The 23,945-nt window shown below is 45.4% G+C and overlaps 1 protein-coding gene across 1 annotated transcript in view; it reads right to left on the reverse strand.

Annotated features, from left to right (window-relative positions):
• adgra1b (adhesion G protein-coupled receptor A1b) overlaps nucleotides 1–23,945 on the reverse strand; it is a 213,048-nt gene that overhangs the window by 134,468 nt on the left and 54,635 nt on the right. The window contains exons 8-11 of the mRNA XM_078273676.1: nucleotides 14,055–14,219; nucleotides 2,236–2,455; nucleotides 1,561–1,710; nucleotides 78–239 (exon numbers count right to left, since the gene is read on the reverse strand). Of these exons, the coding sequence (XP_078129802.1) occupies nucleotides 78–239; nucleotides 1,561–1,710; nucleotides 2,236–2,455; nucleotides 14,055–14,219 (697 nt within the window). The remainder of the gene's footprint in view (nucleotides 1–77; nucleotides 240–1,560; nucleotides 1,711–2,235; nucleotides 2,456–14,054; nucleotides 14,220–23,945) is intronic.

Raw genomic sequence — 23,945 nt, forward strand, 5'->3', positions numbered from 1 at the left:
TAGTCAGACCATCAACCTTTGCCCTGACTGAGTGTGGTCGTGAGTGTGGGTGTTACTGTTCCAAATTGCAGCCACACCTTGGAAATGACCTGATTGTCTCCGGTCAGCGCCAGGTCAGCAATGCGCTCCACACACTGGACAATGCGAGTGCACGCTCTGGCCTCATTCTGCGCCATCCACAGGATATGCTCCTCCACTAGCATCATGTTGCTGGCTATGTCTGATATGTAGTCCCCTAGCTGTGGAAACACAAGCAGACATGGATGCAAACGGGATGCATAAACACAACTACACAAACTGTACGTACAAAACACACACACACACACACACACACACACACAAAGAGGCAAACTCATCATGCACATCAATCATATCTGCAACAACAGGCCCATTTATAATCTCTAGTCAGAATTGTGAGGGAGGCAATGGTGGCTTCATTCATTATAGGGAGATTTAATTTAGATTAGCAGCTCCAATGGGGCATAATCGTTCCTTGGGATGGCAGTTTGTTATTTACTTACTGTACTTTTCATTGTTGCTTGATTTGACTGCTCCTTATTGGATGAATGAGGGTGGTCTCATCAGCTATTGTCTTAGGAATGATAAAACTCCTAAAGTATCTCCTAATAATATCTCCTCCCGAGTGACCTATGATGAGTAATTGGACAAGTGAGAGCTACTATTGATTAATTTCACTGACTAAGCTCTACAGCCTTCCCCTCGCACAACCTGGCCTTCAGTGTGACGTGAAGCCCTCTGATTGCCTGGCCGCAGACAGAAGAGAAGTTCAGGTAAGGTAAAACACGGCTTGCCCAAAAAAAGATGAATCTTCAGAACGAGGTGAAAAGTTAAGCTGTCTGGAATGGATTGAAGAATTGAAGCCAGAACGTCAGCGCGTTGCAATGTCTTTTTAGGCAGCTCCTGCTGTCTCTTAGGGCTCTTGAGAAGCCGTTGTAAACTGTAGGTGAGCTTAGTCAACAGTTTTCCTGACCTTATCAACAGAAAGTCATTGCTTTCTGAAAACTGTGACCGAGCACATGCATGAATACTGTGAGAACAGGAGTAGCAGCTAATAATATAAGTACAGAGGTTCCCCTTCAGTTACAGTGTCAGACTTTGGAAACTACTTTTACTTACTACTCTATTCTATATACTCTACTATTCTTCTTAATGACCACTGACAAACAAAGAAAACTTTGATGGCTCCACCATCCTACAACCACAATGGCTGCACCTGGTTTGACGAACACTTCACTCTTGGGCTGTCTGCTCTCGTATTTCAAAACCGACAGACATGGCGGCTCGTTTTGAAACTTTCGCTTATTTTACGAAAATACAAAATGTGTTTCTGAACAAAATGTATGTGTGAAATAAACTATGCAGTTGCTCAATCTGTCGTCACGGCATTCAGGACGCTACCAAAATGCATTGCCAGGCTGCTTACATAGACAACGAAAGGGAAGCGTGGAAATGACGCAGGTCAGTGGACACGTACCATTAGGCTTAGATCACATGTTTTGAAGTAAACTGGCTGTGGTGTATCTGTGTGACCACTCTTACATCTCTACGTTTCTCCACCAGCCTTGTCAGTCTCTCCACCAGGTGTGTGACAAAGATAACATCCATGACATCGGTGAAGTGTGCCGCCCTGCTGGTGAAGGCCACTAACTGCTGGCCTAAAGGCTGAGCATTGGTGGTATTAATAGTTATCTGGAATACAAAGGCAAAAAAAAGCAATATTCAAAGAGGATGATCACGATCATCATAATTTGGCAGAGACAGATGAACACACACACACACACACACACACACACACACACACACACACATAAAACAGCTCAGACAACATTTAATAAATATAAATCACTGTATTGCTATTTTAATGCCATGCATGTAGTTTTGATCTTGAATACTTTAACGTGGTACAGTGATCCCATGAGTAATGTAGAACAAAAACAGCTTGTCATCAGTCAGTTTGTATTATGCATATAAAGGCTTACATGTACAGATCTGCAAATACCGGCAGGCTACAGATGAATCAGTTGTTTTTGTATTCTAGAAATATGGAGTTATCAAATCTTGCTGTTAAACAGTGTGAGCAGGTTTGCAAACATGTAAAAGTCAACATGTTGAACATGAGTACATTTGCAAAATTTGAACGGATGCATTGACAACTGGAAAAAAAAGTGTGGAAAAGATTCTGTGATTGAATCTGTTCTCCATGTGTGTAGATACCTGTGTGAGCTCATGCAGCACACGGGTCAGTTCACTGGCATACGGGCACTGAGTGTAGTCCTCTTCAGCCCAGCGACCAGCCCGGTCGCAGCTCCGCCACGCCTTCTTCTCCTTCTGGCTGGAGGGGTGAGGAGCGCTGCCAGAGGGGTGGGGGGCAGAGCCAAAGGTGGCAGGGGCGCAGGGCAGGAAGGAGAGGATGCCAGCTAAAGTCTTTGGCCACCTGCCACACAAGATATCAGCAATGAAGTGAGTTTAGGAATCTACACTGCACCAGATGGCAATTTCATACTCCCTGTACTTGCATATTTGATTTACAGCTAGCTCTAATTATTTTTTGCAGAAGACTGCCAGGTTCTGATACTTGATTGTGAAACAATGGGTTGTCTAAGTGATGATTTCTGACTTATTTAACTGTATTTACTAACTTTATTAATCAACTTCATTTAATTCCCACTTTGTGCAGCATAAGACTTAAACAACTCTTCTGTTTAATGGCAGAATGCACTTAAATGGGCACTCCACCAATTTTACGCATCAAGATTTGTTCACTCTTCATGGGGAGTACTACTGCCAGTGAAAACAGTTGTATAATGTATGATGTGGCACTGAATGAGCTAAGTACAGTCTGAAAAAAAACCTGATGATTTCATTGTGGTTATTTTTTTGTTATGCGTTGGAACATAAATATTTTTAACAAAAAGCTTTACAAACTCGGGGGATGGATGGGGGAAAGACACAGGAACTTAACAGCCAGGGAAGGTCTAACGTAATACTTTGAGTTGAGTTTTAGTCTTAGTGTTTAGTGACCCATACGGCCTAAAAGTCAGGATTTCTCAGTCTCTGCTGTTCAATGATGACCATTAATCCTAGTCACACAACTTTATGAAAGTGCAAAAGACGCAATCACAATGTTTGTTTGCAATAACTTTGCAAACAACGGTGCAAACATTCTGTTTAAGCGCGACGTCACTGTGATACGTTCTTTACTAAATTGCCACAGATGGAACACGACAGAGATGGGTGTATATATGCAGAAGAAACCTGTTCCTGCCTGTTCCTTCCCAAAGGGGAAATTCAGCCTAAAAGAGTAATTACAACTGCTGTTCGTATGGCCATGCAAAGTTCAGTGAAGTCTCCTCTGGAGCAAGAAATGAGACTTTGTCAATAAAGTTGTCAAGAGCCAAGTCCTGGAGCTGCTCTACTGACCAACCTGTGATAGGAGCCAGGGTTATTTTACGGGGAAATGGAACATTTTCATTTTCTGGGTAATGCCTGTTAGTCTTTCAATAAAATAAAGCTCATTTGAGTGTAAAAAGGCAGCCAAACTTTCACAGCCCACTACATATGACTCCATTTCCCAGATAATAAAAGAACTCCAGGTTTTGTTTCTTGGCGCTCTTGTTGATTAAAGGGATTATTCCCTGTGCAGCCTTAGGAAAGCTGTTGGTGCTCACACATACCGATTCATTTGTCTACAATCAGCGGGGAAACATGCGTCTTGTGTTTTGCGATTTCCTCTTTAAAGGTGCCGTAGGTAGGATTGTGAAGATCCAGGACTTAGCCAAAACATTTGAACATCAACAACTTCTCAGTCCCTCCCCCCCTTTCTGCTAAAGCCCAAAACGGTCTCCTAAGCCCCTCCCCCCACAAGGGAGAATGAATGCGTGTGCATGGCAGTGATTGACATGCAGTTAGACACCCCCCCTGGCCCTGATTGGTGCATCTGAACAGGGAGCTGTGGATTTTTGCAAATCACACTACAGACTGTAGGTGGAGCCAGAGGAGTCAGATTTTCTTTTTTTTATTACCTGCTTCATGTAGTTCTACTGGAACATAGGGGCAGTTTCAGCAAATATGACAGAAAGTTAGTTTTATAAGGCTTACCTACTGCACCTTTAAGACAACGTCAAAACCCTTCTGCAGAAAAGTAGCCAAAGTTATGCTTAATGTGGCAACACTTTTGACTTCTTCTAAATGAAAATAAAGGAGCAGTGCATTCAGTACGCAGGTAATCTGTTCTGTTCTGGGGGGTAGAGACCTGCCATCCCGCTGCTTTCCAACACATTCTCTTTTGTTTCTCTCCCTGCAACAGCAGCTACTTGGTAATAAATGGCGTTAATTTCACCCCCAACAAAATAGGGGTCTCATTTTCCAGCCCATTACTCCAGTGACCCAGCAGAAACAAAGCCTCTGTGCTTGCTGCGCTGAAAGTGGGCTGTGAAGTACAGCGACTACAAAGGAGTGAACACGATAACAGCACACCCACTGGGGAGGAGAGGTGGAGCATGTGAGAGTGTGTGTACAACCACGAGGTTTCAAGGTGGTCACAAGGTGTGGAGGACAGGATAAAGGAGGATAGATGGAGGAGGGCAAGGAGATGTGTGGTTTTTGTTCCTCTTTTAATGTGGAACCTGAGTCATGGAAATGGAGTCGTGCTCTCCCTCTTTTATTAGTCTTGCTATAAAGCCAAACTATTTTGAGCCATAATGTTTGTGGGTAGTTTTCATATCACACATCCAATTATTATTTAAATATATGGACTGTCCAGGCTCTACTGCACGTACTCAATTCTTAATACTCTTTGACAGTTAATGAGCCGCATCTGGTGCGAGGCAGACCAGGTGCGGCACACTTTTGTCAGGTGGAACAAAAAACAGCATGACACTGGCAAGAAGCAGGCTTAAGTACCTCATCTGCACTGTACATGGAGAGGTAATAGCAGAGAGAGTGAGCGCAATGATTACAGTATTAATTTGTATACAGTAGACTGGTGACTTAAAATATTGTGAGGTTAAACTATTGCCTTTTTTAGCTGGAGACCTCCTGGTATCAGCTTAGGAAACAGGTCATTACTGTCCATTACCAATAATAACTAGTTCATAAATGAAAAGGACACTTAAGATTCAAGGATATGGTTTATTTATATAATCTTTTTTTTTTTTTACCTGAGGCAAGAAAAACCCTACTGTTAGGAAATGGGCTTATTTGCTTTCTTTCCAAGAGTTGGATAGAAAGATTGATACAACCATGTTTGTACTGTATGTATTCAGATATGAAGCTACAGCCAGTGGCCGGTTAGCTTAGCTTATACAAGGACTGAAAACAGGGGGAAACAGCCAGCCTGGTTTTGTTAGAAGGTCACAAAATATGCCTGACAACTTCTCAAAGGGCTACTAATTAACACATACATTTTTGGTTTCATTTGAATTAAACCCCCATAAAACCAGTTTTACACTTTTTGTATGGATTAAAGGAGAAATCCGGCGCAAAATGAACCTAGGGGTTAATAATACATGTGTACCGAGTCGACCGTTCTCTGGGATATGTTTTCATGCTAATCGAATGTGACCATTTTTTTGCAAACTGCTAATTGGCTTATAACGTCGTCGGGGCACGGGTAAAGTAAAAAGAAATCGCTGTTTCTATACCACTAACAAGTGGCTCAAAATAGCACCACACTTCCACGGTAGCATAATGAGGGTCCCTACATGTAAACCGAAGCATTGAGAACTTTGTAAGTGTACAGACAGTTTATTAAAAAGATAGTTTAGAAAGACAGTACCGTTCACGTATACAGGCAGGCGCCATCTTGGGAAAACAGTCTGACCAGTCGAATGACAAACGCTGTGCTTGAGCTGTTACTGGTTACTGGTTGCACGCATTCGTCGTTCGACTGATTTTTTACACGTAGGGACCCTCATTATGCTACTGTGGAAGTGTGGTGCTATTTTGAGCCTTGTTAGTAGTATAGAAATAGCGATTTCTTTATACTTTACCAGTGCCCCGACGACTAGCGTTATGAGCTAAATAGCAGTTTGCACTAAAACTGGTCACATTCAATTAGCATGAAAACAAATCCCAGAGAACGGTTGACTTGGTACAAATGTGTTATTAACCCCTAGGTTCATTTTTTTCGCCAGATTTCTCCTTTAAATAAGCAAGATATTACATTAATTAGTGAGCTTTAGAGATGCTGGCAGGTGGATTGTGTTACCTTTGGTTCCATTCTTGTGCTAAGCTGCTGGTAGCTTTATACAGAACTTACAGTACAGACACAAGAGTGGTATCAATCTTTTCATCTAACTCTTGCCAAGATAGTGAATAAGTCCATCCATCCATCCATCTTCATCCGCTTATCCGGGGTCGGGTCGCGGGGGTAGCAGCTCCAGCAGGGGACCCCAAACTTCCCTTTCCCGGGCCACATTAACCAGCTCCGACTGGGGGATCCCGAGGCGTTCCCAGGCCAGGTTAGAGATATAATCCCTCCACCTAGTCCTGGGTCTCCCAGCCCAGCTGGACGTGCCTGGAACACCTCCCTAGGGAGGCGCCCAGGGGGCATCCTTACCAGATGCCCGAACCACCTCAACTGGCTCCTTTTGACGCAAAGGAGCAGCAGCTCTACTCCGAGCTCCTCACGGATAACTGAGCTTCTCACCCTATCTCTAAGGGAGACGCCAGCTACCCTCCTGAGGAAACCCATTTCGGCCTCTTGTACCCTGGATCTTGTTCTTTCGGTCATGACCCAGCCTGCATGACCATAGGTGAGGGTAGGAACAAAAACTGACCGGTAGATTGAGAGCTTTGCCTTCTGGCTCAGCTCTCTTTTCGTCTAACGGTGCGATAAATTGAATGTAATACCGCACCTGCTGTGCCGATTCTCCGACCAATCTCCCGCTCCATTGTCCCCTCACTCGCGAACAAGACCCCAAGGTACTTGAACTCCTTCACTTGGGGTAAGGACTCATTCCCTACCTGGAGAAGGCACTCCATCGGTTTCCTGAACCATGGCCTCCGATTTAGAGGTGCTGATCCTCATCCCAGCCGCTTCACACTCGGCTGCGAACCGATCCAGTGAGTGCTGAAGGTCACAGGCCGATGATGCCATCAGGACCACATCATCTGCAAAAAGCAGCGATGAGATCCCCAGCCCACCGAACTGCAACCCCTCTCCACCCCGACTACGCCTCGATATCCTGTCCATAAATACTACAAACAGGATTGGTGACAAAGCGCAGCCCTGGCGGAGGCCAACTCTCACCTGAAACGAGTCCGACTTACTGCCGAGAACCCGGACACAGCTCTCGCTTTGGTCGTACAGAGATTGGATGGCCCTGAGAAGGGACCCCCTCACCCCTGTACTCCCGCAGCACCTCCCACAGTATCTCCCGGGGCACCCGGTCATACGCCTTCTCCAGATCCACAAAACACATGTAGACTGGTTGGGCATACTCCCAGGCTCCCTCCAGGATCCTTGCGAGAGTAAAGATCTGGTCCGTTGTTCCACGACCAGGGACGGAATCCACATTGTTCCTCTTCAACCTGAGATTCGACTATCGACCGAACCCTCCTTTCCAGCACCTTGGAGTAGACTTTACCGGGGAGGCTGAGAAGTGTGATACCCCTGTAATTGGCACACCCTCTGGTCCCCCCTTTTTTAAAGGGGAACCACCACCCCGGTCTGCCACTCCTTAGGCACCGTCCCAGACTTCCACGCAATGTTGAAGAGCGTGTCAGCCAAGACAACCCCTCCACACCCAGAGCTTTAAGCATTTCTGGACGGATCTCATCAATTCCTGGGGCTTTGCCACTGTGGAGTTGTTTAACTACCTCAGCAACCTCCACCAGGGAAAGTGATGCCAATCCCCCCTCATCCTCCAGCTCTGCCTCTACCATAGAGGGCGTATTAGTCGGGTTAGGAGTTCCTCAAAGTGCTCCTTCCACCGCCCTATTACCTCCTCAGTTGAGGTCAACAGCGTCCCATCCTTACTGTACACAGCTTGGATGGTTCCCCGCTTCCCCCCTCCTGAGGTGGCGAACGGTTTTCAGAAAGTACCTTGGTGCCGACCGAAAGTCCTTCTCCATGTCTTCTCCGAACTTCTCCCACACACGCTGCTTTGCCTCTTTCACGGCAGAGGCTGCAGCCCTTCGGGCCCTTCGGTACCTTGCAACTGCCTCCGGAGTCGTCTGGGATAACATATCCCGGAAAGACTCCTTCTTCAGTCGGACGGCTTCCCTGACCACCGGTGTCCACCACGGTGTTCGTGGGTTACCGCCCCTTGAGGCACCTAAGACCCTAAGACCACAGCTCCTCACCGCAGCTTCAGCAATGGAAACTTTGAACATTGTCCACTCAGGTTCAATGCCCCCCAGCCTCCACAGGGATGCACGAAAAGCTCCGCCCGGAGGTGTGAGTTGAAAGTCTGTCGGACAGGGGCCTCCTCCAGGCGTTCCCAATTTACCCGCACTACCCGTTTGGGCTTACCAGGTCTGTCCAGAGTCTTCCCCCACCCCTGACCCAACTCACCACCAGATGGTGATCGGTTGACAGCTCCGCCCCTCTCTTCACCCGAGTGTCCAAAACATATGGCCTCAGATCAGATGAAAGCGATTATAAAATCGATCATTGACCTTTGGCCTAGGGTGCTCTGGTACCAAGTACACTTATGAGCATCCCTATGTTCGAACATGGTGTTCGTTATAGACAATCCATGACTAGCACAGAAGTCCAACAACAAACAACAACTCTGGTTTAGATCAGGGAGGCCGTTCCTCCCAATCACGCCTTTCCATGTGTCTCCATCATTGCCCACGTGTGCGTTGAAGTCCCCCCAGCAGAACTATGGAGTCCCCGACTGGAGCCCCATGCAGGACTCCACTCAAGGTCTCCAAGAAGGCAGAATACTCTGAACTCTTGTTTGGTGCATATGCACAAACAACAGTCAGAGTTTTCCCCCCACAACCCGCAGGCGTAGGGAGCGACCCTCTCGTCCACCGGGTTAAACTCCAACGTAGCGGCGCTCAGCCGGGGGCTTGTGAGTATCCCCACACCCGCCCGGCGCCTCACACCCTGGGCAACTCCGGAGAAGAAAAGAGTCAAACCCCTATCCAGGAGTATGGTTCCAGAACCAAGACTGTGCGTAGAGGTAAGCCCCACCAGATCTAACCGGTAGCGCTCCACCTCCCGCACAAGTTCCGGCTCCTTCCCCCACAGAGAGGTGACATTCCACGTCCCCAGAGCCAGCCTCTGCTGCCCGGGTCTGGTCCGTCGAGGCCCCTGACCTTCACTGCCACCCATGTGGCAGCGCACCCGACCCCAGCGGTTCCTCCCACAGGTGGTGGGCCCATGGGATGGAGGGATGTCCGCCACGTAGCTTTTTCGGGCTGTGCCCGACCGGGCTCCGTGGCAAACCCGGCCACCAGACGCTCGCTGACGAGCCCTCCATCTGGGCCTGGCTCCAGACGGGGGCCCCGGGCTTCCTCCGGGCAGGGTCACTTCATCCCTTCCTCGATTTTTCATAGGATTTTTGAACCATTCTTTGTCTGGCCCCTCACCTGAGACCACTTTGCCTTGGGAGACCCTACCAGGAGCACAAAGCTCCAGACAACACAGCCCTCAGGTTCATAGGGACACACAAACCTCTCCACCACGATAAGGTGATGGTAGTGAATAAGTGTATTTCCAAAATATTACTATTCCTTTAAAGTCCCCCTCCAGACACTTTTTAAAGTTATGTAAAAATATTCTGCTAGGATTAATATTTTGTTTAACATGGTTTTCCCACATAGAAAAGTTAAAAAATAAATCTGAAAAGAGGCTGGAAGCCCATCTTCTCTTTCTCCCTCAATGGAGAAATTCTGGATCTGGCCTTGCGCCATGCCCACCACAGGTTGACCGGTAAATAAGCAGCGTGCATTAAAATGGCTAGAAACATCGGAAAGACCATCCATAATGAGCCTCACGCCGATTCAGACACGAGGCGGGAGCGCCCAGGGGGCATCCTTACCAGATGCCCGAACCACCTCAACTGGCTCCTTTCGGCGCAAAGGAGCAGCAGCTCTACTCCGAGCTCCTCACGGATAACTGAGCTTCTCACCTATCTCTAAGGGAGACGCCAGCTACCCGCCTGAGGAAACCCATTTCGGCGTCTTGTACCCTGGATCTTGTTCTTTCGGTCATGACCCAGCCTGCATGACCATAGGTGAGGGTAGGAACAAAAAACTGACCGGTAGATTGAGAGCTTTGCCTTCTGGCTCAGCTCTCTTTTCGTCTAGCGGTGCGATAAATTGAATGTAATACCGCACCTGCTGTGCCGATTCTCCGACCAATCTCCCGCTCCATTGTCCCCTCACTCGCGAACAAGACCCCAAGGTACTTGAACTCCTTCACTTGGGGGTAAGGACTCATTCCCTACCTGGAGAAGGCACTCCATCGGTTTCCTGAACCATGGCCTCCGATTTAGAGGTGCTGATCCTCATCCCAGCCGCTTCACACTCGGCTGCGAACCGATCCAGTGAGTGCTGAAGGTCACGGGCCGATGATGCCATCAGGACCACATCATCTGCAAAAAGCAGCGATGAGATCCCCAGCCCACCGAACTGCAACCCCTCTCCCACCCGACTACGCCTCGATATCCTGTCCATAAATACTACAAACAGGATTGGTGACAAGCGCAGCCCTGGCGGAGGCCAACTCTCACCTGAAACGAGTCCGACTTACTGCCGAGAACCCGGACACAGCTCTCGCTTTGGTCGTACAGAGATTGGATGGCCCTGAGAAGGGACCCCCTCACCCTGTACTCCCGCAGCACCTCCCACAGTATCTCCCGGGGCACCCGGTCATACGCCTTCTCCAGATCCACAAAACACATGTAGACTGGTTGGGCATACTCCCAGGCTCCCTCCAGGATCCTTGCGAGAGTAAAGATCTGGTCCGTTGTTCCCACGACCAGGGACGGAATCCACATTGTTCCTCTTCAACCTGAGATTCGACTATCGACCGAACCCTCCTTTCCAGCACCTTGGAGTAGACTTTACCGGGAGGCTGAGAAGTGTGATACCCCTGTAATTGGCACACACCCTCTGGTCCCCCCTTTTTAAAAAAGGGGAACCACCACCCCGGTCTGCCACTCCTTAGGCACCGTCCCAGACTTCCACGCAATGTTGAAGAGGCGTGTCAACCAAGACAACCCCTCCACACCCAGAGCTTTAAGCATTTCTGGGCGGATCTCATCAATTCCTGGGGCTTTGCCACTGTGGAGTTGTTTAACTACCTCAGCAACCTCCACCAGGGAAATTGATGCCAATCCCCCCTCATCCTCCAGCTCTGCCTCTACCATAGAGGCGTATTAGTCGGATTTAGGAGTTCCTCAAAGTGCTCCTTCCACCGCCCTATTACCTCCTCAGTTGAGGTCAACAGCGTCCCATCCTTACTGTACACAGCTTGGATGGTTCCCCGCTCCCCCCTCCTGAGGTGGCGAACGGTTTTCCAGAAGTACCTTGGTGCCGACCGAAAGTCCTTCTCCATGTCTTCTCCGAACTTCTCCCACACACGCTGCTTTGCCTCTTTCACGGCAGAGGCTGCAGCCCCTTCGAGCCCCTTCGGTACCTTCGGTACCTTGCAACTGCCTCCGGAGTCGTCTGGGATAACATATCCCGGAAAGACTCCTTCTTCAGTCGGACGGCTTCCTGACCACCGGTGTCCACCACGGTGTTCGTGGGTTACCGCCCCTTGAGGCACCTAAGACCCTAAGACCACAGCTCCTCACCGCAGCTTCAGCAATGGAAACTTTGAACATTGTCCACTCAGGTTCAATGCCCCCAGCCTCCACAGGGATGCACGAAAAGCTCCGCCCGGAGGTGTGAGTTGAAAGTCTGTCGGACAGGGGCCTCCTCCAGACGTTCCCAATTTACCCGCACTACCCGTTTGGGCTTACCAGGTCTGTCCAGAGTCTTCCCCCACCCCTGACCCAACTCACCACCAGATGGTGATCGGTTGACAGCTCCGCCCCTCTCTTCACCCGAGTGTCCAAAACATATGGCCTCAGATCAGATGAAACGATTATAAAATCGATCATTGACCTTTGGCCTAGGGTGCTCTGGTACCAAGTACACTTATGAGCATCCCTATGTTCGAACATGGTGTTCGTTATAGACAATCCATGACTAGCACAGAAGTCCAACAACAAACAACCACTCTGGTTTAGATCAGGGAGGCCGTTCCTCCCAATCACGCCTCTCCATGTGTCTCCATCATTACCCACGTGCGCGTTGAAGTCCCCCCAGCAGAACTATGGAGTCCCCGACTGGAGCCCCCATGCAGGACTCCACTCAAGGTCTCCAAGAAGGCAGAATACTCTGAACTCTTGTTTGGTGCATATGCACAAACAACAGTCAGAGTTTTCCCCCCACAACCCGCAGGCGTAGGGGAGGCGACCCTCTCGTCCACCGGGTTAAACTCCAACGTAGCGGCGCTCAGCCGGGGGGCTTGTGAGTATCCCCACACCCGCCCGGCGCCTCACACCCTGGGCAACTCCGGAGAAGAAAAGAGTCAAACCCCTATCCAGGAGTATGGTTCCAGAACCAAGACTGTGCGTAGAGGTAAGCCCCACCAGATCTAACCGGTAGCGCTCCACCTCCCGCACAAGTTCCGGCTCCTTCCCCCACAGAGAGGTGACATTCCACGTCCCCCAGAGCCAGCCTCTGCTGCCCGGGTCTGGTCCATCGAGGCCCCTGACCTTCACTGCCACCCATGTGGCAGCGCACCCGACCCCCAGCGGTTCCTCCCACAGGTGGTGGGCCCATGGGATGGAGGGATGTCCGCCACGTAGCTTTTTCGGGCTGTGCCCGACCGGGCTCCGTGGCAAACCCGGCCACCAGACGCTCGCTGACGAGCCCTCCATCTGGGCCTGGCTCCAGACGGGGGGCCCCGGGCTTCCTCCGGGCAGGGTCACTTCATCCCTTCCTCGATTTTTTCATAGGATTTTTGAACCATTCTTTGTCTGGCCCCTCACCTGAGACCACTTTGCCTTGGGAGACCCTACCAGGAGCACAAAGCTCCAGACAACACAGCCCTCAGGTTCATAGGGACACACAAACCTCTCCACCACGATAAGGTGATGGTAGTGAATAAGTGTATTTCCAAAATATTACTATTCCTTTAAAGTCCCCCTCCAGACACTTTTTAAAGTTATGTAAAAATATTCTGCTAGGATTAATATTTTGTTTAACATGGTTTTCCCACATAGAAAAGTTAAAAAATAAATCTGAAAAGAGGCTGGAAGCCCATCTTCTCTTTCTCCCTCAATGGAGAAATTCTGGATCTGGCCTTGCGCCATGCCCACCACAGGTTGACCGGTAAATAAGCAGCGTGCATTAAAATGGCTAGAAACATCGGAAAGACCATCCATAATGAGCCTCACGCCGATTCAGACACGAGGCGGGAGCGCCCCCATGTGCTCCGAAGCGCTGCACGCTTCCTTTAGGTGCCCATCTGCTCCGACAGTTTCGCTACCTGTCTGAACCCGGTGTCAATGAGGAGTTATGCACCAATATAAAAAAAATATAGTATGCACACCTCTCTGCCATCGTTTTGAAACTTAGCTTACAAAATATGATACTTGGCAACACCTTGCTTCTCCTCTGATACCTTTCGTTCTGCCCAGTGTGCAGGTTGCGCTGTAGCGTTATCCTAATATATACTGCATATATCTGGAAAGCCCCACACCACAAGTTGACTGGAGTGGTTCCTTAGCTATGTGAAATGTGAAACCCTGTCTGTCTGAATCTGGATTTTTGAGACTGTCATTGGTACAATGCAGTTCCAAGGCGGAAATGCTCAGCAATGGCGTTAACTGCATATTTCGCTAATATGTCTTGTAGCAATTAAAGCACCATATGGAAATATCACCATGTTAAAAACATTTTCACTGCAGGGGGTCTTTAAGTCGTTTTTTATTCCAACCTGCTAGAGCTAATAGTGTTAGGAGTTGAACTGACATGGCTGAGCGTCGGCCGTACGTGACCGCTGAGAGGTGACTCACCTGAAGTCCCCCTTGTTGTTGGTGACTCTGTCAGCGGGGCAGTACGGTGCCGACGTCTCCAGAACAACTATCTCCATTTGCTGAGAAGTGTTGCCACGGGAACTGGTCACCAGGCACTCCCAGATGCCAGCGGTGCCCACGTCGATGTTGGAGAGGATGACCTCGCTGGAGGAGAAGAACAGAGGTGTAAAACTGTGAGTGTGAGGATTACATGTCTCTGTGTGTATGTGTGTGTGTGTGTGTGTGTGTCTATTGGTGAACTTCTTCCTATGAGCTTCAAATTTCCTTTAACGGTTAAAACAAGGTGCTGGATTAGGATTTGGTCTTGGGTAAAAGGTAGACTGAGGATTCTTTTTGTGTTAGGGTGGTTTGAATTAGTTTTTGGATTAGGCTAAGGATTAAAGTTAGTCATGCAGTCGGAGGTTTAAGGTTAGGGCAACATTTTAAGGATTCTGTAGTTAGTAGAAAGCTCCTCATCAGGATTGGACCACAAAAAAATGTGTCTGCATCACAAAATCTAATCCATTCAGAGACCCTTGTGCGTGTATGAGTATGCAAGGGCTTAAAATGTTGGCCGTGACTTAAGATGATCATTACTCATGCTTATCTTTTCTACTTTGTCACAGCGATTCCTATCTCAATGGAAAATGCCTGATTAAACAAAGGATGGTGAAACAGTGACAAAGAGCCAATGCAGGCCATTTGCCAAGGCGACTAATCTTGAGGATTTTAGTCCTCAAGAAAAAAAGGATAAAAGCTGGTGGAAATTGCTAAGCAACGGGCATTATCACCATGGACATACTACCTCCTTGAGAAATGCCAACTGTTTAATTTCCAAATACAATCCAGTTGTAGTCCAATATACACTTTGCTTTGTGTGTGATTGAATTAAGCCGTGTGTGTTCTTAATGCCAGTCACAGTATACCCAAGCAATACTGCATAAAGTTTTTTAAATGTGACTAAGGGAACAATGCTCCACAAACGGTGAAGTACAAGAGTTGATATGAAAAATTATAAGTGACAGGCTGGACAAGAAACTGCAATCTCTCAGAGTAAAGATGATTAATGGCTGAGCTCTGATGTGGAGAAGCTGTACTCCCAGAAAACGTTTCTCAGAGGATGTGAGAGATATAAATATTATTCAGAAACAAATGCCTTCATTTTGTCTGCTTCTCTTTCTCTCACTCACTCTCTCTCTCTGAGCCTGTCCCAGGATGCACTGGGTGAAACGCAGGGAAACACCCTAGCCCATCACGGAACTAACACAGAAACACAAACACATTCACACCTACTGCCAATTTAGAGTTTAAAATGCACCCGACCAGCATGTGTGTGGACTATGGGACTAAGAGAACTGAAGCACACAACCCACATGAACATATTGCATATCATGGTGGAGAGAGGAGTAGTGGTAGTGAGAGAGAGCCAGCTTGAAGACAAAAGTGACATATATTTTAAGTCTATTAAAGTGCTAATATTATGCTCATTTTCAGGTTCATACTTTTTTAGAGGTTGTACCAGAATAGGTTTATGTGGTTTATTTTTCAGAAAACACCATATTTTTGTTGTACTGCACATTGCTGCAGCTCCTCTTTTCACCCTGTGTGTTGAGCTCTCTGTTTTAGCTACAGAGTGAGACATCTCACTTCTGTTCCATCTTTGTTGGGAGTCGCACATGTGCAGTAAGTACTGCTAGCTTATCAGTTGCAGATTATGAGGGAGTGCCACGCTAGCAGCTAGGCGAGCATTATAACGTGTGTTACAAAGTGACGCACGTCCGTCACGGAAGTGAAGGCTGGACTACAATAGAGCTGTTTGGAGCAGCTTGTGAACAGTGTTTTCTGTTGGAGATGGTAAGTCCCTTTGGGGTGGACGTTGGGCTTTTTCACTTTGTAACCCTATAAAGGAAAGGGGAAAAGCCAAAAGGCATAATATGAGCACTTTAAGTGCAAAAAATGTCATATTTGCCTGCTCTGTTTCTCCATGTATGAATTTTTCAGTCCTATATAGTGCATTTAGAAAAGGGCTTTGCTATTTGATTTTGCCAGACACATACTGTAAACCTGACCTTTGCTGTTGTTTTAGAAATGCAAAAAAAGTTTGACAAAAGTCCACTGTAGTTATGTTCAATTAGTGTTTGCGGGGATGCACTTACAATTAAAATTAAACAAATCAAAACTTTGACCTGATTATGATGATAGATGTAAAGTTATCATCCTGTGGGGACCATGAATGTCTGAACGAAGCTTTGTTTAATTTATATATCAATGTAACTAACGTTGTACGGCTCACTGTTTCCGGGCTGACGCTGGACACAAGACTGACGGTGCATATTACAAAATGAAGGAAGACGGTGAAAATAGTGAGGGGTTAAGATAAGAGGCAGGCAGGAGAAAACGACAGAAAGTTTGGGATCATTTTAAGCTCCAAACATGCTGCTACATCATCTCAGTAGTAAACATCCAGTCTACTCGTCCGTTCCACGGAACGAACCCGACACAAGGTAGGCTAACGTCTGCTGCTCTCGTCCACCGCGCTGTTTTACACAACTAGCCTACAGCATGCTACTCTGCAAATAGCCATGTTTTACAAACAAGCTAAAATGAAAGCTTCCGGTTTGTAATCTAACCCTTTATTAGTTTGCTACTAAGCTTGAAATTTTGACAAATTTCTGAAACTTAGCTGCTGCCGGAGACAAACCAGCCCCTCCCCTCTGGAGCGGTTAACCTCATGGCTATTTAATATGCACGTGAATGACGTCATCATGCCGGTGACGTCTGCATTCTTTATTCTTTCTCCTCACTCAGTATTAGCCTTCTTAAAATGTGTCGCCCTGAACAGTGTAGTTGAATAGCTGTGATGTCAGCTTTGAACAGTCACATTTACCTGGGCTTAGTGAACAGCTCTTTTGCATATCCAGTGCAAAGAGCCAGAGGCAAGATGGGGAAGGGGGCGAAAAAGATTTACATTTGGGCCACCAAAAATGTACTTTTGCCAACAGAATAAGGGGCTTGGTGGCCCATGCTTAAAAGTATTAGCATCTATCCCTGTTATTGTATGCAATTTAGGCAATAACATTTTTTTGCTATTTTGACAAAAGGAAACCTCTTTTGTAAATTTGCTACTGCTGTTTACTGTAAAGCAAAAGTATTTCTTATCCGATTGCTCGATTAATTGATGAAATAATCAGTAGAATGCTCGATTCCTAAAATAATCGATAGCTGCAGCACTAGTTTTCAACATTCCCAGATAACCTTATGGTCCTTACAGGGGTGACCGTCTTAGTGGGGGTGAGTGAAATAACTACTGTAGTTAAGTAATCACTGTTCCTGAATTACTTTGTAAATATATGCCTTATATACTACTAAATATAAATGGGATTGTGCACACAGCAAAATAAGAAGAAAAGAGGAAATACATGCACAGGGCAGGGTCTTTGCAGATACAAACACTACCACATACTTCTAGTGGGTCATAAGTGATGAATGAAAGGATTTATTTTTTTTATGAGTCAATACATTGTATTTTTGGGAAAATACTGCATATTATACCATTAGTATACACAGGTTACATCTATATTCGATTCAAAACACTAGAGCTTATTTGTTACTTTGGTATAGACTGAAAGTATATGAATGACAGACGTCATGAAGGACTTTTCATTTGTTGCGATTAGTATATTGAACACATCAGGCACTTTATCAATTTAATTCGGTCTTAACTTATCACAAGAGAAATAAATCCTAGTATACTGTACATAAAGGCTTTAAAAGCGTCCAAATGAAATCACAATGTGATTGTGGTGTGAACTCATCTCCACTGCTGTTTGTTTTGTAAGAGAAAACAAGCGGAAATCAGAGAATGCTGTTAACCTACCCTGTACCAAATGGACCCGTGACTTTGCTCCAATTACTTTCTGTGGGCGAGCCATGAAAATGAATAAAATAAGTCCTGATTTCATCTTCTGTGTTCCACTAAAGCTCTCTCTTCTGATTGGTTTTCTAAAAGGCACTAAATCAGATTTGAACGCTTGACTGAGATGATGACATTCTGAGCTAGAGAACAAGTGTGTATGTGTGTGTGCGTGTGTGTGTGTGTGTGTGTGTGTGTGTGTGGATACATGTGAGGGGGTTTGCATGTGTATAAGTACATTTTTAGCTTGTTTAGAGGAATTTGTGCACCAATCATTTAATAGTTTGGACAGCTTTTTTTCAAGTATTGTCATCGAGACCGATTTCTAACTTCACTGTAAGAATATACTGTAGAAATGAGTCACTATCCAACTGTGATGATTTCTCTAACTCTTACTTCTCTTTCACATGCTTATTCTTCCTCACACACACACTATACTGCTTCTTCAATCAACCACTCTCTCTCTCTTGGACTCTTTCTCCACCTCCCTCTTTAAAACAACATCCTCCCTTATCCACAGGACGCAACTTGAGTTTAAAGTGTGGATGGGCTTTATATTGAAACCCTCTGGGCTCAATCCAGCTGTACAGTGCAACAATTATATAACAAACCACAATGAGGACATATACTGTCTGAAAACCTAATCTAAACAGATAATATAGATGACATATTGGACTCTATCAGACTCTATTTGCAGAGGACAGCTATTACATGGGAATGGAAGGAATTCATAGATTACCCCACAAACTGATTTCTATTGTCACACAGTGTAATATAACTGGTAGGAAACACCAGTGTATGTCCATATTACAAATACTGTACATAAAGCCAACATTCTCCAATTTGTTGATTGATTCAGCAATGAGCGATGTGAGCATTAAGACAGACTCCACTAGATTGAAAACAAAAAGAGAAGATCATACACTACCGGTCAAAAGTTTGGGGTCACTTAGAAATTTCCATTCCACTCCATTACAGACAGAATACCAGATGAGACCAGAGCATTGTTTTTTTAATCAGGGCAGCAGTTTTCAGATTATATTATGTGCTTACATAATTGCAAAAGGGTTCTCGACTGTCGTAGAAAGAAGTGGCTGATCTTTAATGCAATATCTACGTTGCCCATTATCAGCAACAATTCATCCAATGTTCCAAAGGCACATTATGTTTACTAATCTGATATCATTTTAAAAGGCTAACTGAGAAAACATTGGAGAACCCTTTTGCAATTATGTAAGTTACATAAGTAACATAAGTAAGTTACATAATGTAATCTGAAAACTGCTGCCCTGGTTAAAAAAACAATGCAACTGATCTCAGGAGGTATTCTGTCTATAATGGAGTGGAATGGAAATTTCTAAGTGACCCCAAACTTTTGACTGGTAGTGTATGTAGAGGATTATGAGTGGAAATCTGTTTTCGCTCAAAGAAATGTGTGTATAGGCAGTGCTTGGGTCGAGCTATAACCCCACCAAGAATTAGAAAAGCCCCACCATAACCCCACCAATACATTACCATACATTTGACATTTGTGCTGTCTGATTTCCTTTATCTAGCTGCTGTTTCTCTCTTTCTCCAAATCATGTGGTCCAATATCGCCACCAATCTCTATTGAAACCTACGTGCTGGAATCACATGGGAGAGTTTATGTTGTTCACATAAAGCACACTGTATTAACTTGAGTGTCCTGTGGAGTTCTCTCGTAAACAAAGAAAAGTTATGTTTACATTCTGTGTTACTAACCTTTGTTGCATTGTGTGTAGGGTTGGGTACCTTTCGCATCTGAACCAATATCGTTACCGGTACCGGTGCCTGGTGTTCGGTCTCGGTATTCAACGGTACTTTTTTCGGTACCTTACTCTTACTGAAACTGTAACGCCTGGTTGTAACTACAACATTTGATTACAGTTAAAAAAAACTCACAATATTTTATTTAAACACAATACCAAAACCCTCCCCACCCTCCATGAACATTTTATCCCCCTCCTAAAAATATATAAATATGAACAATGGACAGTAAACATTTAAAAAAAAAAAACACACTCAGTCAAGCTCAAACACAGATCAAACTACTGCTACTACTACTAAGTAGTTCTTGTGTAATTCTTTTTTAAGAAAGACTAGCATGTCAACTCTTTCAGGTAAGAGCCGTGCCCGCTCAACACTCACTGTGTCCCCAGCTGTTAAGAACACTGTGTGGAAGAAGCCTGAACACAGAGATATTTGTTTGCAAGCTCGTGCTGCTGTGCAGTCCACCTGAACAGTTAGCTTGCTGTAAAATAATATGTCATCTCGTTATTACTTTCAAGGTCGGCACAATAAATTCAGCCATTTTGCTCACTGAAACAAATCGGCTGACTGAGGAGTGTGCCCCCGCCACAGCCTCACTGACGCCCGGGGCTCAGTCTGGTCTGCTCCGCGGGTCTGCGGGACTAACAGGGAGCTACACTGGCTGCCTGGCTGCATCCAGGGGGAGCAGTTAGCTAACCGGAGCTAACTGACCGGCCCAGAGTTAGCAGCATTAGCGGCGGTGATTTCACAAACAAACCCAGTAAATATCAGACGGGATGTTGTTGTGTCTCGTCCTACCTCCAGCCTTTAGCTGAGAGAGGTTATTTCTGAATAAACCTGAATGCCTCACAGGCTAATTCACATCCAGAATCAGCGGCAGCCAACAATAATAATAACGGGGATGATATTAACGTCTGGCCGGCCTGTGAGCTCTCGAGCAGCATGTGAGGAGGGATGCTGCGGGATGTCAAAGTTGGCAAACAAACAAACAAGCAAAGTACCGAAATTTGGCACCGTTTGATTTTACGTGAACCAATACAAAAAGGTACAGGGTTCTGTACCCAACCCTTACTGTGTGTATCCTTGATGTGAAACAAGCGTGTTAAAAACGTGTCACTTCCTTCTTCATAAAGCCTTTGCAAAGATGCCTTTTCTTAACAATATTTGAAATCATTGTTTACATCCATGTTTACTTAGAAATCTTTTTCTTTCCTGCCTTTGCTCGTGCATTGCCTCCTATCTGTAGATCAGTGGAGGTGTGAAACTATTAGCAGTGATGTGGCATGTGCATCTTCATATGCATGCATGAGACAAACTAAATTGCGACCCACAGAAAAAAATTGCTCCATAATGTAGCGTTACCAGATGTCAAAAACTCCACAGGTCACTTCAAAGTAAACTGCTATTCACTTTGCATTGGAATCTTAGCCTCATACTACAAATGCATTGCTTTATCATCCAACAACGTTGTCAAGGTACAAGAAACAAGTGAAAATAAGCAAATGGAGGCAGGCGTTGAGAGACAAACTTAGAAGAGGAAGGAGAGACCACCGGAGACATCCTACAGTAAAGTCAGCGTTGTTTTAGGCCGGGGGATACTGACTACTGCAGCTGGTATATGAGCAGGACTCATGGCTCATATATTCTGTTACTAAAGATGCAACTTTTTGTGAACATTTACAACAGTATCTGTCTGTGTTTGTGTCTTGTTTGTCGAGATATGACCTGTGTAGTTGTTTATTCTCTATATAATTGTTCTGCCCGTCAAAGCCTGTTATCTATATTTGCATCGGTCTGCCTTCTGTCTGCACTTGTGAGTGTTCTGGATATTGTCTTTGTTTTATTTAAAGTGCTCATATTATGCTCATTTTCAGGTTCATAATTGTATTTAGAGGTTGTACCAGAATAGGTTTATGTGGTTTAATTTTCAGAAAACACCATATTTTTGTTGTACTGCACATTGCTGCAGCTCCTCTTTTCACCCTGTGTGTTGAGCTCTCTGTTTTAGCTACAGAGTGAGACATCTCACTTCTGTTCCATCTTTATTGGGAGTCCCGCATGCACAGTAGCTAGGTAAGGACTACTAGCCAGTCAGAAGCAGAGTATGAGTGCGTGCCACGCTAGCAGCCAGGCGAGCATTATAACGTGTGTTACAAAGTGACGCACGTTCGTCACGGAAGTAAAGGCTGGACTACAATAGAGCTGTTTGGAGCAGTTTGTGAACAGTGTTTTCTGTTGGAGATGATAAGTCCCTTTGGGGGGTGGCTTTTTCACTTTGTAAACCTATAACATGCATAAAATAGATATATAACCCAATACAGGAAAGGGGAAAAGTAAAAAAGCATAATATGAGCACTTTAGAAGAACAGCAATTGTTATTGTTAGTAGTTCTTCGGTATCATCACTTGTTACGACTAGCGTTTGTGTGCTGTGCATATAGTACTTGAAATAGACGATGAAATAGCCGATCAAATGCCACCCATCCAGACATAGCCTTGTTTATTCATGCATTTCCTGCAACTTAAACAGTCCCACTCCCCAGCCCCAGCTAGAAAGAAATAATGAAGGTAATTAACAATATACTCCAGCTTTGCTTTACATTAAGAGGGCCCATTATTACCCATGTTAAATTACAGGGGCTTGGTTTTGAGCAGTTGGTTCAAAGACATTAAACCAAATTGGTCATTTATTAATCTTTTAGGCGAATGTTCACATGATAAATTATGAATGGAACGATAGGGGTCCTTGTACAGTACATAAAACAAACAGGTTAATTTGAATTTTTATGGATGGGGATGCAGGTGCTGCTGATGGTGTCGTGCGCTTGCAACTGTTTGATTACATGCATGCAGGCATGTATGACAGTGCTGCTGCACTTGTCCTCTCTGAGCATGAATAGGCTGCAGAGGGGACAGTTACATCATCGCTGAACATGGGCCAACAGTCTGAATGCTCGGGAATACCCAGGGAAATAACCCACCCAAACACACATACACACCCAAACGCCCACCTCTCCTCTCCTTTTGCTGCTCCCTCCCTTTCTCCCACCGGAAAACTTCACTACTGCAGCCGGATCACAAACGTCCTCGGTGAACTGCTGCACCCAGAGAAAACAAGGAGAGCTGAGGAAACCATCCAACAGCCAGTCCAGTTTACATAAAAAAGGTCATCCTCACATAATAAACTTATGAAGTAATGGCTCCGGTACGTGAAAAGCAGTAGGTCCGGGGCACACATTCACAAAGCACTGACCTACATCCACACTAACACTGCACCATTGTGGAGCAGATCCCCAAGGACTCATTAGGAACACTTATGCTTGTATGCTGATATTTAACAATTTGTTTACATAATGTTGCTTACGAGACTGTACATTTTCAATCTGTCCCCTCTACCCAACAAATGTTCCAAAGCTGGGACATTTTCATGCAAGCTTGCTGATCACACTTGGTGAATTTGTGTTTTATCACAGCTTGTGAGGACAGTGCATAACTATATACATAAATTATAATATATATATATATATATATATTTTTTAGGTCTGTCAAAATAACGCGTTAATTTCGATTAATTAATCTGAGAACAAATAACACTTTAAAAAAAATATCGCAGATTAATCCATTCCATATTGACGTTTGACCCGGAGCCGTTCTAGCCACCATTGGACTGTAAAATGAAAGAGGGAGACGAGAATGTTCTGCCTGGATTATTAATTGGAACATTTACTTGTAAAAATCTTCTTCCTGCCAACCCTGGCTACCGAAATCTGGTGCCACTGATATGTCTGCGCTTCTCTCTGATGCTCTGAAACACAAACACCGCTGCACATGACGCTAGTTAACACTACACTCGACAGCAGCTAACGTTAGCCTACCGCTAGCTAGTAGCTGGATTAAACACGGTTACAATGCTGACAGCTAACGCTAAACGGTGTAAAGTTTGACTGTGTTTTACTGTAGAAGATTAAACACAGATGGTGCGTTCAATGAAACTGGTAAACTACAGTCTTGTGGTGCATTTGAAGTTATTGTAAATGTCCTTTACCATCTGGTGGTTGTTTTTGTTGTTCAACAGCAATTTACTAGTGAAATAAGTTATTGTTATTGTTATACATTATTATTAAATCATTTCATTTTGACCATATGGCCTCAGTAATAAACAAGCCGTTCTTTAATGTCACCAACTGT

Source organism: Sander vitreus, chromosome 17, assembly GCF_031162955.1.
Source record: "Sander vitreus isolate 19-12246 chromosome 17, sanVit1, whole genome shotgun sequence".
In the NCBI taxonomy this organism is placed as follows: domain Eukaryota; kingdom Metazoa; phylum Chordata; class Actinopteri; order Perciformes; family Percidae; genus Sander; species Sander vitreus.